Source organism: Protopterus annectens, chromosome 6.part1 (genome assembly GCF_019279795.1).
Source record: "Protopterus annectens isolate FY-2018-M chromosome 6.part1, PAN1.0, whole genome shotgun sequence".
Taxonomy (NCBI): domain Eukaryota; kingdom Metazoa; phylum Chordata; order Ceratodontiformes; family Protopteridae; genus Protopterus; species Protopterus annectens.
The window spans coordinates 389,066,830-389,084,416 of record NC_056738.1 but is presented as its reverse complement, the minus strand read 5'-3'; the positions used below and the strand labels follow the sequence as shown (position 1 = coordinate 389,084,416).

General features: G+C 41.4%; 1 protein-coding gene across 1 annotated transcript in view; it reads right to left on the bottom strand.

The window, feature by feature from the left end:
* Positions 1 to 330: 330 nt before the first annotated feature.
* LOC122805296 (centromere protein F-like) overlaps positions 331 to 17,587 on the bottom strand; it is a 566,537-nt gene continuing 549,280 nt past the window's right edge. The window contains exons 8-9 of the mRNA XM_044075384.1: positions 10,395 to 10,520; positions 331 to 495 (exon numbers count right to left, since the gene is read on the bottom strand). Of these exons, the coding sequence (XP_043931319.1) occupies positions 331 to 495; positions 10,395 to 10,520 (291 nt within the window). The remainder of the gene's footprint in view (positions 496 to 10,394; positions 10,521 to 17,587) is intronic.

Genomic DNA, 17,587 nt, shown 5'->3' with positions numbered 1-17,587 from the left:
GGCTCTATTTCAGACTGAGTGGGCAGACAAATGAAGAGCTACAAGTTCACTTGCACATTCTCTCACTACTAAAGATTTCCAATCCAATACCTCCCCCTTTAGGACTACATCTTCAATCATTCAAATGATTAGTTAAGGTGTGCACAGCCCAACCCAAAGTATAAACATGTACCACAGACAAAGGTTTTCATGCCATGAAGCCTCTCTCCTGCATATTACATGTAATCATAGCTGCCAGTTCGGAAGTAGTTTGTGAACTTATCTAGGAACTGCACAAAATCAAACCAAACCATATTACAGCAAGAAGCCATCAAGATGCATGAACCACTGTTATGAATAATGTACAATAATTTCTACTTCTGTTACCTTGTCCAGGCTTGCCTGCATAGCAAGATACTGTTTCTTGGACTGCTCAAGCTCCTGGCTTAGTCTGGCACTGTCCCTGGCATGCTGCTCTTCCAAGTGCTTGAACAGCTTCTCCTGCTGTGCAAGTTCCTACAGTGACAAAAATTAAACTATATGAGTATGTTTTTCTCATCAAGGATCACGATTACTTAAATGATACGACAAATTAAGTATGTGGAAAGCAAAATTTCAACAACCAAAAGAGCAAAAAATTAGCAGCAAGGATGAGAACCACAGGTACAAAATCCAGTAAAATGCCGTTTATTGGTAAGCACTTTCGTCAGGTTTAAAATCACCAGACTGCTTCAGACACCATTTTAAAAACATGCCCAAACATTTATACCTGTGTCATAACTACCAAAAGCCAGTGACATCAGGTAAACACCCCCACATGATTCATTTAAAATTCAGGTACCTACTAGTTTAAAAATATATGTTCCTTAAAGAGACATTCACAGCACTATTAAAGTTGCATTACATCCATCTACCATTTGAATTTATACATTACACCATGTTTCTAGTGATAAAGAATGAAATTCTATCACAGGCATTTAATTTAAGCAAACTAGAAATGAAAACCATGTCATGTAATCCTGGTGGACACCTAGCATTCAGATAAATCTGTCACCATACCTTTTTCTCTTCTTAATATAGCTTCCATGGTCCCCCACGAGCTTCACTTTGCATCTGCTGTAATACCGCAAATTTAAAAGAGTGTTGAGGAAATACCTTTAAGTGTCTATATAAGGCATTGGTTTCCTTATGTCGTGCTATTTCATAAAAATGCCCATAAATTCCTTGTGACAATTTGCGTTGTGTTTTGCCCACATAATATCCATTACATTGTGTGCATAGGGCAATATAAACCACTGCCAGAGAACAGCAGCTATAGTTGCCCTTCACTTTTATGGTCTTGTCCATTACCTTAATAATGGACCCAATAAAAATATGTTGGCATTGATGGCACATACCACATGGTGCCATCTGACAGGTCAGTGTCCTGGTATCAATACATTTCCTTTCCAAAATATTTTTTATATTACTACCCCTTTGATATACTACCTTAGGGGTTGGTCAAAAGGTGTCCTGCGTATCTAAGTCCCCTTTTATAATACTCCAATTTTTGTTTAAAATATCAGTTACCATATAAATGTCTTCACAGAATGTAGTAACAAAAGGAAGTATAGTTAGTAAAAGTTAAACTCCTTTCTTTGTCATGACTAGATTCATATATTGCTAGATTACTACTGGTCAAACTCCTGTGATGATTCTACCTGTGTCCCAGGTTGAATTGGGGGGGGGGGGGGGGGGTTGATGTAAAACTTCAGCCTTGTATTAGAGATACATAAAATCCAGTATTTTGTTTCCTTTTAACTTCATCCCTTATACTAAAATCAAAGGTAAGGGATACCCCCTATCCAAAAACATCTGCCCCATTACATCACATTCACTCAAAAAAATCCTTAAATTCAGAAACCATTCGGGCTGCTCATACAAGTTGCCCCCTTAATGATTCCACGTTCAACATGTGGTGGATGACTGCTAGTGTAGTGTAGTGTAAATAACAGTTAGAAATTGTGGGCTTTATATATATTTTAGATTTAATTCCCCCAACTTCCGTCTTGGAAATGCCCAAATACACTGTACAATTTGTACCCACTGTGTAAGTGAATTTCAAAAAGGCAGTCGTCTGACTGATTCATTCTACAAATGAATTAATTTACTCTGTGGGCTCCCTTCCAGCAGACAAACAAATAGTCAAAAAAATGGGCATACATAGAGATATAGGTATGAAATCTGCTAGTAAAAAGAAAACATCTTTCCCACCAGGCCATAATGATATTGGCATACAGTGGGCCACAGGCAGAGCCCATGACCACTCCCTGGTTCTGCTGGAAATTGTGTCCTTCAAACTGAATGAAGTTGTATCTTAACACTATATCATGCAGGGGTGTTTACTCAATGTCATTGGCTGCTGGTAGTTATGAAACTGGTATAAATTTTGGGCATGTTTGTTAAATGCTGTCTGAAGAAGTTTGGTAAGCACTTTAAACCTGACGAAAGATCTTACCAATAAACTGTATTTTTACTGGATTTTGCAACTGTGGCTCTCATCCTTTGCTGCTAATTTTTTGCTCTTCAAATTAAACATGTGCACAGCTGGATAACTAAAAGAAGCACACTACATACTTTGAATGAATAAGCACCAGCTGACCATGTATTCCAGTAACAATACAGCATTCTCTACATCACTACAGAAAGTACGGTTTCATGAGTTATAGTGGTATTTGTGCATGCTGCAGAATATGGTCTACTGTAGCATAACTGGCTCTAAAACTGCCTGGACACACATTCCTTACAATTGTGAGTCTAGGATTACATCTGCAAATTGCAGAAAATAGGGACAGTCCCTCCATCATTAGCCAGCAAAAAAAAAGTGAAAATAGTATTCAATATAAAATCATATTACCAACTAAGGTGGCTATTTTATTCCTCCCACACAGGGATGGCAAGCCTAACACCCACTTGGATTTAACCACGCAGAAATCTTCAGTAGTAAAAAGTGGAATCCACCTACTGGAACAGTGAGTTCTTGGAGATAAATAGCTATGGAGGGTATCTCTCACAGCATTAATACTTCAGATGCTCTTGCAGCAGACTGGTGCACTACAAGCACAGCACAAGGAGCACCAGCAGCTCCACCTTCTCCATGAGTGGGTGCCACAAAAGCGAACTGTGGCATGTTCCAACAGGATGTACTCTTGTCTTTGACAACACAAGTCATAGGCGACCTTAGGCATAGGCCAACTAGGTGGCTGCCTAGGGTGCTGCTGTAGCGGGGGCACTTTTTCAGTAAACTGGATGGTGTAAATAGACCAGGATGGGGGCACCAGGTAGTGGTGGTGGGGGTTCTGTGGAGGCTTTTGCCTAGGGCACCACTTGACCTTAGGCCGACCCTGATGTAAGTAGACATATTTAAACCAAAACACACTAAGAATGCAAATACAACTACAAAGAAACACAACTGCAATGCTCAGCATAACATGTAAGCCAAGGAAACAGTATTTTGCTCTGAAAAACAAATTGCAATATACTACTATATGATTATCCCACCCCTAATTACATAATACTGCTGTGCAACATCTCACCTAAAAGAACAAGAATAAAAAATAAATCATAGTTTTCACACAAGTAGGCTGTTTCACCTGGTTTCCATAAAGAATCCTTTATATTACCACAACCTGACCCACTACAAATTCAGGAATATTTTCCAATAAAGCTCAGAAACTTGCAATTCACTCATAACACAGAAAAAAAGTTGCCAGAATTTACAGAGTGCCTCATACCATACTAAAAACATTTTTTCTCTAACCTTACATTTTCAGCTGTTTAAACAACTTCTGAAGAACTAACCTTCAAGTAAAATCAAAAAAGAAAAAAACATTTCTGAACAATTCTTGCTCTCCTTGTCAGAGCTGCAATAACCTGCACAGCTAGCAGATTTTTGTCCATTCTCCACATAATTTATCCAATGAATATGCTCATACCAGTCTCCTGGACTGGAGAATACCATTAAACCTCACCATCAACCTCCTATCGGATTAAAAGGATGGTCTCATGACCCAAACCAAACCATCCTGCTTCTGGTAATCTATGCAAGGTCCACATTTTCTCTGCAATATTAGTTTCAAACCACACAGATTTTTTTTTATCTCATCTTAATCTTGCAAATGCACTACACACCATGCCATATAATGGAACACCTAACATATTAATGGCATTAACTGTCACGTCATAATCAATTCAGTGGGTAAAAACACTGGATAAGCAGTAGGATACAACAAGAAAAGGTAAGGGAGGTTTAACTACCTACCGTTAACAGTGGGCATTCTACAGGACTCTGCAGTGGGGCCACTTCTTTTTGGGCTATTTCACTCAAATATAAAAGAGGGAAATGGGCTATGAATAACCAAAGTTATTGATGACTGCAAACTGGGTAACATAACACTTCAACAAAAGTTGTTGAAATTTTTCTAGAAGGCCTACAAAAAATACACGCCTTGTACAATAGCAAGGATTGCACCTTTAATGTCAGCAAATGTAGCATCGTGATACTGGGCAAAAAGGACAAATTATGATCACAAAATTAACAGGATATATAATAGAAAAATATGTGTCTACTACCTAATTTTCCACAGCACATCAAGTGCAGGGAAAATACTGTACCACTCAATACCTCACGGACTTAACCCATCACTGAATGCACCTAAAAGAACTTGAAAGGTACAAGGATCATTGTCATTAGATTATATTTCTTGTAGCTTACTTATACATGACCTCCTGGTAAACAATCAATGATTCACATTTATTTGAAAGTCTGTACCTGCAATACACTGCTTGGGCAGGTAACACCAAATCAGTGAACCTGCACACCTCTTAGTAATGCAAAAAGTACATTTACACTACACAACAGCTTCCAAAATTATGGAGTGAGCTTCCACCTACTATCAGAAGGCATTAATTTTCTTTCTTGAAAAATAATATCACAAGTCTGCAAATTTGTAAGCATGCACGTGTTATCCATATGCATATACATATATCCTTTACTTGTATCACAATTCATTGAATAGTGTATTAACTTTTATTTTTAAGAGCATACAAATGGCCTTGGCTCAAAGCTAGTTTTCTGACACTTTTTATAAATAAAAAGATAAACATATAACACTTGGTTGGGTAAACCACTTTACAGGTTCATGCGTGAATACTACGCTTTACAGGTTCATGCGTGAATACTAGGCTTTACAGGTCCATGGGTGAATACTAGGCTTTACAGATTCATGCGTGAATACTAGGCTAACTGCCCTGAAAGGCCATTTTAAGCCTACCTAAAAACAGAAAATTTAGAATCAAACCCTGCATCTTGTGTCTACGAGGTAATTATGCAAAGCCCACTGCCAGTGTTATGTAGAGAAGACCATTTGTACCAAAAGTGTTTTCAAGTTCATCCTATACAAAAACTGCTAGCATGTATTTACATTTACAAAAAGAAAATAAATAAATAAATAAATAAATCACACTGAAAAGAATCTTTATTACTCTGTTCTTTAGACATAAAAATGTGTATATGATCTTGACCACTCATGCTAGTATCTGTCCATCTACTTCCCATAAACTCAGGCGTGCAAGACTTCCAGTTCTTAACTATATTACCTCTTACCTCCCTGATGTCCTAACACTAAAAAACTAAACTGTGTAGGACTACTAACAGGAATTCCAAACACCAGTCTCCACAGCCTTCAGTAAATGGCTTATATAACCTCATCCTTTCTTTTAAATCATTCACAGAGTAATCAAATACTTTTGGATAATTTCTCTTCATAAGTGTTCCTTTATATTCCTCTTTCTGAATGAACAAAATCATCTATGCTTGAACTTATTCTATAAATCCAACAAAATAACTTTTCACTATGTTTCTCTTTATACATTTAAGAATTTTCACATTCAAAATGTAAGGAAAAAAATACTCCCTATTGTTCCCTAGACTCTTGTTATAATCTTATCGGATTCATATCCTTTCATAACCACTAACCACTAAATCTAAAAATGCTTGCTTGTTCTCCTCAGACTGCATTTTGAATTTTAATCAAAAGTACTACCTTTCCCTCTCTACTTGCTCTTAATACCTGGGTTCCTTTGTCGATTATCTCTAGTAAATTCCTACCCACTCTTGTCTATGCTCTGTGCCCCTAATTTCAGTCAACTACAGTGTCAGAATCTCCTTCCTCCATTCCCATGTTAGCTTAGTTCTTAGAATACTTTCTACTAATTTATGAGTATAATATTTTGCATGGATATTGTGATTCTCCTTAAGGATCAATATCCCACATCCCACACTCACCTTATTTCTTGAGCTTTTCTCCATTTCATCACCATCCCTTTCCTCTTTTAATTATAGCCTTCTGCTTGTGGTATATACAGGAGCCTTAACTGTGTAGTTATAAAATACATATTCAAATCAGGTAATATCAATCCACCTTGTTCTACTGGATGGATCACCTTTATCCCACTTGACTCTTGTCCTCTTCCCCTCCCAGATAAAATCCTTCAACTCTTCCCAAAACTTCTCCTCTCACTGATAAAAATATGCCTGGCCTGTGTATAAAATTAAAGGGACTAAAATATTTTTACTGCTTGTTAACGTAATATCCATAAACAAGAATTTCCAGTTCCTCACTTTTTGTATTATATTTTGTTTAATCGTTTCTCACATATTCTTAGCTGCCATAACATAATCCTTTTTAATCCACACTCCTAAGTACTTCACTTTATAATGTCCCCATAAACATGGGTACCGCTGAGCCAATTAATCTGTAGGTACATAGTTTACAACTATAGCCTTTGTTTTACATTCATTAATTTTATATCACAAAAAGACCTGAAATGGTCTAAGAATGTTCCACAAGACTGAGATGTCCTTTTCTGGTTTTATCAGGTACAAAATAATAATTGCAAATAAAGCACACTTTTCTTGATTATCACACCCACTTATATACTGGAATTTCTGAATTTCTTATTTTCTTTGCTATTGCATTATATTTGGAACCATTGGCAAAGGAGAAATAGGACAGCCCTGCCTAGCTCCTCTGGTCAGATAGATATGTATCAAAACTTTTAATTAAATTAACATGTTTCTATGAAATACAATTTCTAACTAGCCTAGCCCAGTTGCATCTTGAGGAATAATACATTTTCTTAGAGTTCCTATTACTGTATTCACATCTTCCATGACAAATATTTTCATAAATTTATTCAAAAAATCTACCATCTTTTGTTATACATCCCCCTCTAGGCCCCCCGATATATCCTCTGTCACAAATCAAATTCTAGTCCCCACCTATAAGTAATATTTCCTGCTGAAGGCTGACAATTTCTCCCAGAATTTTCTTAAGCTCCACTATAGCACTCTCAGGTGGAATACAAATACATGCCAGAATAATCCTCCTCTCTTGGCAGTCGCCTCCTACTACTACAAATCTACCATTATCTTTTTTTCCTTCTTTTATCACTACTGGAGCTCCTTTAGCAATTAATAAGAGTACTCCCCCTCTTCCTCTGTCCCAGATATTCCACTGAACAACACTCCTGAAAGGTTCCCTATCAGATAAACGAACACTTAAAATGTCAAGTACGACATGCTTGACAGCTTTTAAGCAAATGTTCATCTAAGCGAAACCAGAGAATGTCGAAACAAGGATTTTTGAAAAGTTACAGTTGGCCAGCCACGAGGAAGCCAACAGCTGAAGTCAGAACGTTCACCCTGTCTCGCTGTTCTTACAGTCCTCCACTGTGGAGCGGTCTCAACGTTCACCCTGTGTAATGTCATGACAGTCCTCCACTGTGATGTGATCTCGGAGTTGGTATATTTAAGTAGGGGGGTGTGGGGGGCACAGCCCTCCATGTTGGGGTGTGTGGGGGCAAAGCCCCCCACTTTATTTTGTCGATTTGTGTTTGTTTTTTGTTTTTTTTTTGGGAGGGGTGGGTTTGTAATAGTGTACAGTACATTGTAGCCGTCAACCGTTGGCTTCCTGATGGCTGGCCAACTATAACTTTCCAAAACTCCTTGTTACGGTATTTTGGGATTTCGCTTAGATGAACGTTCACTTAAAAGCTGTCGAGCAAGTCGTACTCGACATTTTAAGTGTTTCTCCATCTAGTACAGACCCTCCTGAAATCCTGTCTTTATCAAATTTAAATGGCCAGTACTTTACAAATGTGTTTCCTGTAGTATAGCTATTTGTACTCCGCATTTCTTAATATAGCTCACTACTCTTTCTTTTTATATATACCTGTGAGACCATCCACATTCCAAGATAATACAGAAATGTTGCCATTATGTTAAGAACTTCCTGTTCCCAACTGTCATGTATAACAGCTTTTTTCAGTCTGTTTTCAGATTTTATGTTACATGTATGCACCGTTTGGCAGGCTGATCATGAATACAGTTGTTTCCTCTCATGTCCATTTGAACTTGTGTAACATACAATAATTTGTTTTAAATGAAAGCCCTCAAACTCTATGTTGAGAAACTCCAACTCCCTGTTGATGTGTGCAACATTTTCATGTCAATTCACACCATTTACCTCCAAGGTTAAAGGCTGGATAAAGGACTGCTGACTTACTAAAATCTCTGTGTCACATTCTTTTATGAACAGAAGATGGTGCCCAGTCTCTACTTTTCTTAAGCAAGTGCTATTTCATCCAAAAAAACTGCTTCATTAAATGTCAGATTTAATAGTGCATACAATCTTATCTCTAACCCCTTTCCTTTTAATATACGATGGATGCATACTTTTGTACTCTAAATACAAATTGCTGGCCATTATCATTGCATCCATCCACAACCCCCTTTTTTTCTATTTTTTTTATACATAGAGTGTTTAGTTTAAAATCTGTAGATTAATTAAAAAAAGCATAAAAATTATAAATCATTTAATCTCTAACCTACATGAAGAAAAATCAATAAAATGAAAAATGTTTACATTTATGTTATGTCTATAAATTTATACTGCCTGTAACTAACTTCTTGCAAGATGATGATATTTTAGTTACAACAAGACATTTCTTATTTGCCATGCCACACAAACTTGGTTTATTGTAGTTTAGAGAGTACCCTGCCGCTTTTATGGATTTCATGGAAAGAAACAGTAACAGATGGTAGCCTTTTTACCACTTACACTGACAGCAGTCAGAGAGCAGTTTTTTTGGAATCCAGCCCCCCTTGTTAACCAGTTTATAAATTGGTGTAAGTCACTTGCACTGAGAAGTGGTCTTTTGGAATCGAGGCATAATTATACAGAGCAACTCTTTTGGAATCTGGTTTGGTAACTTGCTATGCAACTTGATTGAACATTGCACTCTATGCAACAATTCTTTTGCATTATCGTCATTTTTTTTTTTTTTTTAATAAGTAATGCGTGTAGCTATGGAAGGCACTGTGGCCACTAGCTATGCAAATATCACGATTGCACAATGCAAATATGTATTTGCATACGGTCATCTTATTTCAGATCAGCATTCTTTTCATTGTAAGTGGGCATGATGTTTGTCCAACTGTTGCACTGACATGAAGCTTTGCAGAATAAATACTCAGCATCCAGTTATATGAAGATTGCTTTCTTACAGTCTAATCTCTTTGCAATTTATATTTTTTTTCTAAAATTTACCACAATTATTTATCTATGCAGATTTTGCAGAGCTGGCCATGTATTATGTCAGTGCATGTAAATATTTATGTACGATATATATATATATATATATATATATATATATATATATATATACATACACACACACATATATATATATATATATATATATATATATATATATATATATATATATATATAAGATTCCAATCAGATTATCGAAGTTTCAAAACTCATCTGGTCGGGACCATATGATCCAAGTTTTGAATGGAGATCGCCGTATCAGCACAGAATGGGAAATTTACCCTTTTCCAGCAATGTAGCTAGATCTCAGAGTTAGTATATTTAATCAGCAGGGGGTGTGGGTGTGGCTTGCCCCAACAAAAACAATAAAACTAGTTTTTAATGTTCACACTTCTAAAACTTCGATCATACGGCCAAGGTCATATGAATTTCAGAGTTTTGAAATTCGATAATCAATGAAAATGCAAAGCAGAACTTCTAGCTTATTTTCAGACATCTGCAGTTTCGATTGCATGACTGCATTTCACATTACACTATAAGCACTTATAATATTCTATATGTGCCCAGCCTCATTACCCAAACTGAGCAAGGATAGCTGGCCTTCTTCATTCAGTAACACTGTAAAAATACCTGTCACTTTAAACAGGATACAATCTTAAAAAAAGTGCCATTTGCAGATCTTACACTAGCACCAACTTCTTTCTTTTGCTAAAATGGAGAAAGTTGGGTATAAATTAGGTAGTTAATTTGCTGTCTTACCTGCTGATGTTCCTTTTCCTGATTTCTCATTCTTTGTTCCATGTTGCGGCGAGAGCTTTCAGAGTTCTGTAGAAGGCACTTTAACTCTTCAGACAACTGCTTAGTTTTCTGCTCCAGAGATTCACACTATAAAACAAGTGAAATGTTAAAATTATAACTAGATATTACTTGGAATTCAATATTGCGACTAGCTATTGTCCACCAACCCTAAACTATTGAACTAGTGGTTAAATATAACTTGAAACAGGCATCTACTATATAGATATAAAAGTAACCATAATCCTCATTTTCCTACGCTGCTTGTCCTAGTGACAGTCACAGTGGTAAACAAGCACAGCAGGGCAGATCAAATATCACCTGTCAAGCATCTCTAGATCAGATTAAATTTCCTCATCACCTGTCAAGCATACCTTCTCTAGATTATGGAGGAATAAGAAGTTATGTACCTACCATAACGTTCCATGTTAGTTGTCTTCTCTCGCCTTCTTTCTTGCTTGATGGGTTCGGAGCCGATCCCTCGGCTCCGACTCGGCACTTGCTTTAGCTCGAGAACTCCTTTTACCAGCTCGAGGCAGCCCCATATCCCATGATGCAAGGCAGGAAGTACCCAGATCTCGTTTGTTGACAAAAGGGCAATAACACCAAGCATAAAAATACTTCCCAAAGGAAGAAGAAACTTACAGATGGAAAAAGGACCAGGTTTGAATGGTCTTTAGCATAATAGTTTCTTATACAAGGTCTGTCCAGGCCAGGGGGAAGGAGGGAGGGTCGCAAGAAAGAAGGCGAGAGAAGACAACTAACATGGAACGTTATGGTAGGTACATAACTTCTTAATGTTAAGTTGTCAATCTCGCCTTCATTCTTGCTTGATGGGACCGCCCTAGCACCTCTATCCTGGGTGGCTCAATGGAACAAACTCTTGAGGACTGTAGAGCCAAAACTGGCTCTGTCCCTGGAGGCCAAGTCCAATTTGTAATGGGAAACAAAAGTGTGAGGAGTGGCCCAAGTGGCGCTGCACAAATAGTGTCCAAAGGCAGTCTAGCTTGAAAAGCTGTAGAAGTAGCTAAACTCCTAGTTGAATGTGCTTTAGGTTTTGAGCACAGCTGTTTTCCTCTGATCGCATAAATTTCAGTGATGACGAAGAAAGCCATCTGGACAAAGTCACTTTAGAAACAGGAAGGCCTTTTTATTATCCGCATAGTAAACAAAAGTTGATCAGATTTCCTAAATTTTTGTTCTGTCCAAATAATATCTAAGCTGACGGTGGACGTCAAGATAATGTAGCTTTTGTTCAGCTCTATCTGAATAGTTAGGAAAAAATACAGGGAGATCAATGGATTGATTCAGATTGTTTTTGAAGCGACCTTAGGTAAAAATGATGGATTAGTTCTCAAAGATACTCTGTCTTTGTGAAAAATCAAATAGGGGGGTCGAACCGAAAGAGCATGAAGTTCAGACACCCTCCTGGCAGATGTAATAGCTACTAGGAATAAAGTTTTCCAAGAAAGATATTTCAGGGAACAAGAAACAGCTGGCTCGAACGCGGGAAGAATCAAGGATGTCAGCACTAAATTTAGATCCCACTGAGGAGGAGGATTCCTGATTGGAGGCTTTAGTAGGAAAATTCCTTTCAAGAAGGCCCTGCAGAGCCTATGGGACATAATAATATGATCTGCTATCCCAACATGAAAATTAGAAATAGCAGCCAACTGAACTCTGACTGTGGAAGAAGAGGAGCCTGCATGAAAAATCTCTGCTAAGAAGTCCAGAACTGCCTGAACAGGGGCAGTAAAAGGATCAATATTTTGGGCCTTAGCCCAATATGAGAAACGTTCCATTTGCTCGTGTAAATCCTCCTGGTAGAGGATTTTAGTGAAGTTACTATGATATCTCTAACTAAGTTAGAGATCAAAGGAAGCCTGGCTAGGGAAGGAAGTGGAGCAACCATGCTGTGAGGTTGAGAGAAGGGATTGACCGGTGCAGCTGACCGGATTGGCGAATCAGTAGATCTGGCACTGGGTCCAGATGCCACGGCTGCACCAAAAGGTGATGATGGAGGAATGGGAACCAAACTTGTCGAGGCCAGTAAGGGGCAATGAGAATCAATTTGGCTCTCAAAACGGTAGCTTTCTGGATCACCTGAGGGATCAGAGGAAATGGGGGGAAGGCATAAAGAAGTCCCTGGGGCCAATCCTGGGTCAAAGCGTCTCTGGGGGGATGGCCTGATAGAGGGAAGAGGCTGAAGAAGTCTGGACATTTGCTGTTTTGGGGAGTAGTAAAAAGATCGCAACATGGACGACCCCATTCCAGAAAAATCTCTTCCGCTATGGATTGCTTGAGAGACCACTCGTGAGGCATGAGAATAGCTCTGCTCAATCTGTCCGCTATAATGTTGGTTTTCCCAGGGATATGCGTTGCTACCAGAAACCGATGAGAGGAGATCGCCCATTGCCATAGTCTGAGCGCTTCTCGACACAAGGGGTAGGACTTGGTTCCGCCCTGTTTGTTGATATACCAAACTACAGACATGTTGTCTGTGTGGACTGCAATTGTCCCTACGGGAAGAAAGTCGTTGAGGGCTTGCAACGTTAAAAGCACTGCTCTCATCTCCAGGACATTTATGTGCAGATGGTACTCGAACGGTTGCCACGTCCCATGAACCATCCTGCCCTGATAATGACCCCCCCACCCGATCAGGGAGGCATCCGTGGTGACAGTGGCTATCGGGGACGGAGGTACAAAGCATCTGCCTTGGTGAACCTGAGGCGATGTGATCCACCAAGCAAGATGTTCTTTGCATGTTTGTGTCACCAGAATCTGGTGACGCATTGGGAGCTGCTGGTATGACCACTGTGTGAACAGCATCCACTGAAGGAGGCGCATGTAGAATCGAGCCAGGGAAGAAGAGTGATGGCCGCAGCCATGAGACCTAATACCTTTAGAACCATTCTGGCCTGTACTTTCTTGCTGGCCAGAATGATCCTGACATGAGTCTGAATGTCTGAAACTCTTTGTTCTGTAAGGGTAGCTGACATCCGAACAGTGTTTAAGTTTGCGCCTATGAAGGTAATAGACTGGCAGGGCGATAAGGATGACTTTTCAAGTTGACTGAGATGCCCAAATGAGAACAAAGGTCTATTGTGTAATCCCTGGCTTGTATAAGCTGATGCCTGGTGGTGGCTGACAGGAGCCAGTCGTCGAGATACGGAAACACCTGGAATCCTTGACGTCTCAGGTGAGCCGTGACCACTGCCATACATTTGGTGAACACTCTGGGGGCTGTAGTGAGACCAAAGGGCAGGGCTCTGAACTGGAAATGACTGGACCCCAGCGAAGCGGAGAAATCTCCTGGGCGTCTGTGAATTTTGATGTGATAGTACGCATCCTGAAGATCTATTGAGCACATCCAGTTGTCCTTCTGTAAGAAGGGTAGAATTGACTGAAGAGTGACCATTCGGAATCTTGTCTTCCTGACAGACTTGAGTCTGCTGAGATCCAATATTGGTCTCCAGTCTCCCGTTTTTTTGGGGACCAAAAAGAACCTTGAGTAGATTCCGGCTCTGAATGGTCTACTGTAACTGGCTGAATGGCTCTTTTTGCAGTAGTTTTGTGATTTCTAACTCTGCAATGTCCCTTAGACCGGTGGTACATCTGGAAGGGAACTTGAGGGAAGGGACTTTCCTCGAAAGGAATTATGTAACCCTTGGATATGATCGACTGTACCCATCTGTCTTGAGTGAGGGAATGCCAGGCTTCTGGGTACAGTGATAATCTTCCCGACTGCCTCCAAGGAGGGACAGCCGGGCAACACCTCAGGGATGCTGAAAAGGCTTCTCAGGAAGAGACTCCCTGTTGCCCTGGTTCTTGGACCCCCTCTGCCTCTAGAGCGTCTGTTGTTGTTACCCCTCTGCCTCTAGGGGTAAACTGACCACGTGAATCGGCGTGACTCCTTGGGATTTACGGAACCACATCTTCCCACCCTTCTGTCCTTTGGGATAAGGTCTAGAAGGGTGGAAAACGGACTCCAACAGCAGAAAGAGTCTTGCCGTCCTGCTCACACCTGGTCAAGGTCTCCTTCACCTGAGGGCCAAACAAAGCTGACCCATCAAAGGGAGAATTTGTGAAGGGCGCCTTAAAGGGATCCGCCAAAATCACATAGCCGCATCCAGGCTTGGCGTCTAAGAGCCACACCTGTGCCTGCGGCTCTACTCGCTCCATCCGCAACATAAGATATTAGCCGCATGGAGGAGTTAGCAATGGAATTGAGGGTTCCTAGCTGCGAAGCAATCTTTTCTTGAGCCCCTGCAGCTGTAGGATCCTGAACTACTTCTCCCAGCTCCTTCAGGATATCTCTCTGGAGTCTGGTGAAGTGACAAAGATAATTCAGCGAACGCATAGCAAAGGTCGCTGAGGAAAACATCCGCTTGCCGCACCTATCCATGGTCCTAGAGTCCTTATTAGGAGGATGGACGGGCACGGAAGGATCTGCAAGTTCCTTTTTGGTGGCCGCAGCCACCACCATGGCATCAGCGGGACACCCTTGGTAAGGAATTGTTTGTCACTAGGGGCAGTGATAAATTTAGAAGGCCTCCTAGGGACTGGCTCTACAGAGTCAGGAGCTGTCCACGCCTTCGTGCAATAACCTGCATAAGGGGGTCGAAGGCGGAGACACCCAGGAGGTGGAGGGTCGAGATCCGAACGCCTCTAGGTATACTGACTCATCCTCAGAGGGATTGTTGGTGGGCCAGTTTCCCCTCTGTTTCAGAAGTTCTAGGATGTCTGAGAAGGAGACATCCTCAGAGGGGGATCTAGGGGATCCCTCTGACTCATCAAAGTCAGTATCCGAAGTGACAGACTCAGGGGAGTCTACATGCTTCCTCTTACAAGTCCTCTTCCTAGGAGGATCTCCCGAAACATCAGGAGAATCCTCGGAACAGGGGAAATTCCCAATGGGGAAACCTGAGGCGGAGGATCTCTGGGTCCTATAGCAAGAGAAGTGGCAGAGATGTCAACAGGTACAATAGAGGGAGGAGCTAAGGGAAGAGACTGCTGACTGATACCAGTGGCCAGTACACTCTTCATCACCTCGAATGCTCCCCTCCCAGGCAGGTCCGAGAGAACCCGCTCCGAAGAGCTAGGAACTCCAGGGGCCACCGAAAGGGAAGTCTCCGAGGCAGATGTCGGAGCCGAGCTCACCAAGGCCGAGGCTCCAAGGGGAAGAGCGGGCTCGGACAAGGGTCCGATGCCACTCACCCCCTCGGAGGAGACCATGGAAGCCCGACCACCGAATCCCTCTAAGGAAGAGGAGATAAGAGTAGGGGCTGAAGGGACAGAAGGAGGTATCCGTCCTCCAGCCGAAGCAGTAACCATGCCGAAGACTCCAACTCCAAACTCTGGGGTAGAGTCGAAGGAGGAACTGTAACGGGGTGTGGACCAACAGTCGTCTGCTGAGACGGACTGTGTAGCATTTGGGCCAGTACCTGTGACTTGAGCAATCTACTGACCACTCTCTCTAGGTCATGATCTGACAACCTGGATGACCTTGAAGATCGGCTCCGATGGCTCCGTTCCGATAGAAGAGCGGCGAGCCGAAAGTATCGGCTCCAAGGAAGGAGACCTCGACCTCTTCCTGGAATGGGCCATCGGAGCCGATACTACTGATCCTGTCGGCACCGATTTCTGGGAGCCGGCAGAACATCTCGATGTATCGGCTCCAGCCGGAGCCGATACAGCTACCAAGGTAACGGTGTCGGAGCCGATCGGAGCCGACACCGATGCCTGTGCCACATGGGTGTTGGAGCCGATCGGAGCCGACACCGATGCCCGTGCCACTTGGGTGTCGGAGCCGATCGGAGCCGACACCACAGTGGTCAAAGCAGATTCGCACCGATAGCCATCGGCCAAAGCTTTGGATTCAGAATCGGCTCCAGCCGAGCCGATCTCGACTCTATCTGGTCGGAGCCGAGCCCGCAGGCTGAGAAACAGAAGCCTGGGCCTTGGCACTTTTGGTTGATTTTTGTGGAGCCGACTTAGCCGGAGAGCCCTCCGGCTTAAGAAGACCCCTGAGAATCAACTTATTGCGTCTCTCCTGCAGGACTCTCTGGCTGAAGGAGTGACAAATAGCACAGGAGTCCTGCAGGTGAAGAGGGCCCAAACAGTACAGGCAAGAAGTGTGACCGTCTGTCAGAGACATCTTCTGACAGCACGAGTCACACTTCTTAAAACCTGAAACCCTCTCTTTAGACATGGTGCCTAAACACAACACACACACACACCAGTCAAAATAAATTAAACTAATACCAAGAGGTATTTAGTAAAAAACACCAACACACACACCCTAACAGGGGGGGGATGGGATAGGGAAAATTGACTGACTAAAAAAATTAAAAGAGACAGGGATTTCTGTCAGAAAAAAGGTTAAAATTAAATTAAACTATCAAAAATATAGTTTTAACTAAAAAAAGGGGCTTAAATATCACAAATGTGAACTACTTACCAGGAGCTGGTAAAGAGAAGACCTCCCAAGCGAAGCGGCAAACGAGATCTGGGTACTTCCTGCCTTGCATCATGGGATATGGGGCTGCCTCGAGCTGGTAAAAGGAGTTCTCGAGCTAAAGCAAGTGCCGAGTCGGAGCCGAGGGATCGGCTCCGAACCCATCAAGCAAGAATGAAGGCGAGATTGACAACTTAACATGATCCATATTTTTGCCTCTTATGTTTTGGTTTATTCCTAATAAAATCTGTGGTTTTCTAGCAAATTACTGAGGATTTAAGTCACTAACAATGGACATACATTTGAGTTTCAAACTTAATATCCTTCAGTAAAAGAATGTAGACAAATCCTGTTATTTTTAACAGCAGCATTTAACATCTGTCCTTACGTTTCGGCCTTTGTCCTTCTATTATTGTAAGCTTTGCCTAGATTTCTTGCACTAAGAGGTGGCGAGGCATGCCAGCAAGTCTCTAGCTGATCCTGTAGAATATCCCAGTAAAGCGTTGACAAACAGAGACATAATCCTTCAAATGTGTTCTAGGTTGTCCCCTTAGCCTGCCAGTGGTCTGTGCCTGGTATGCCTGACATGGCAGGCACTTAAGTATATTCATAAGGTGCACAAAACTTCTTGACTGACACCTCCTGACAATAACTGGAACAACAAACTCTCCAAAATGAAAAAAACAACACAGGCTCCGAT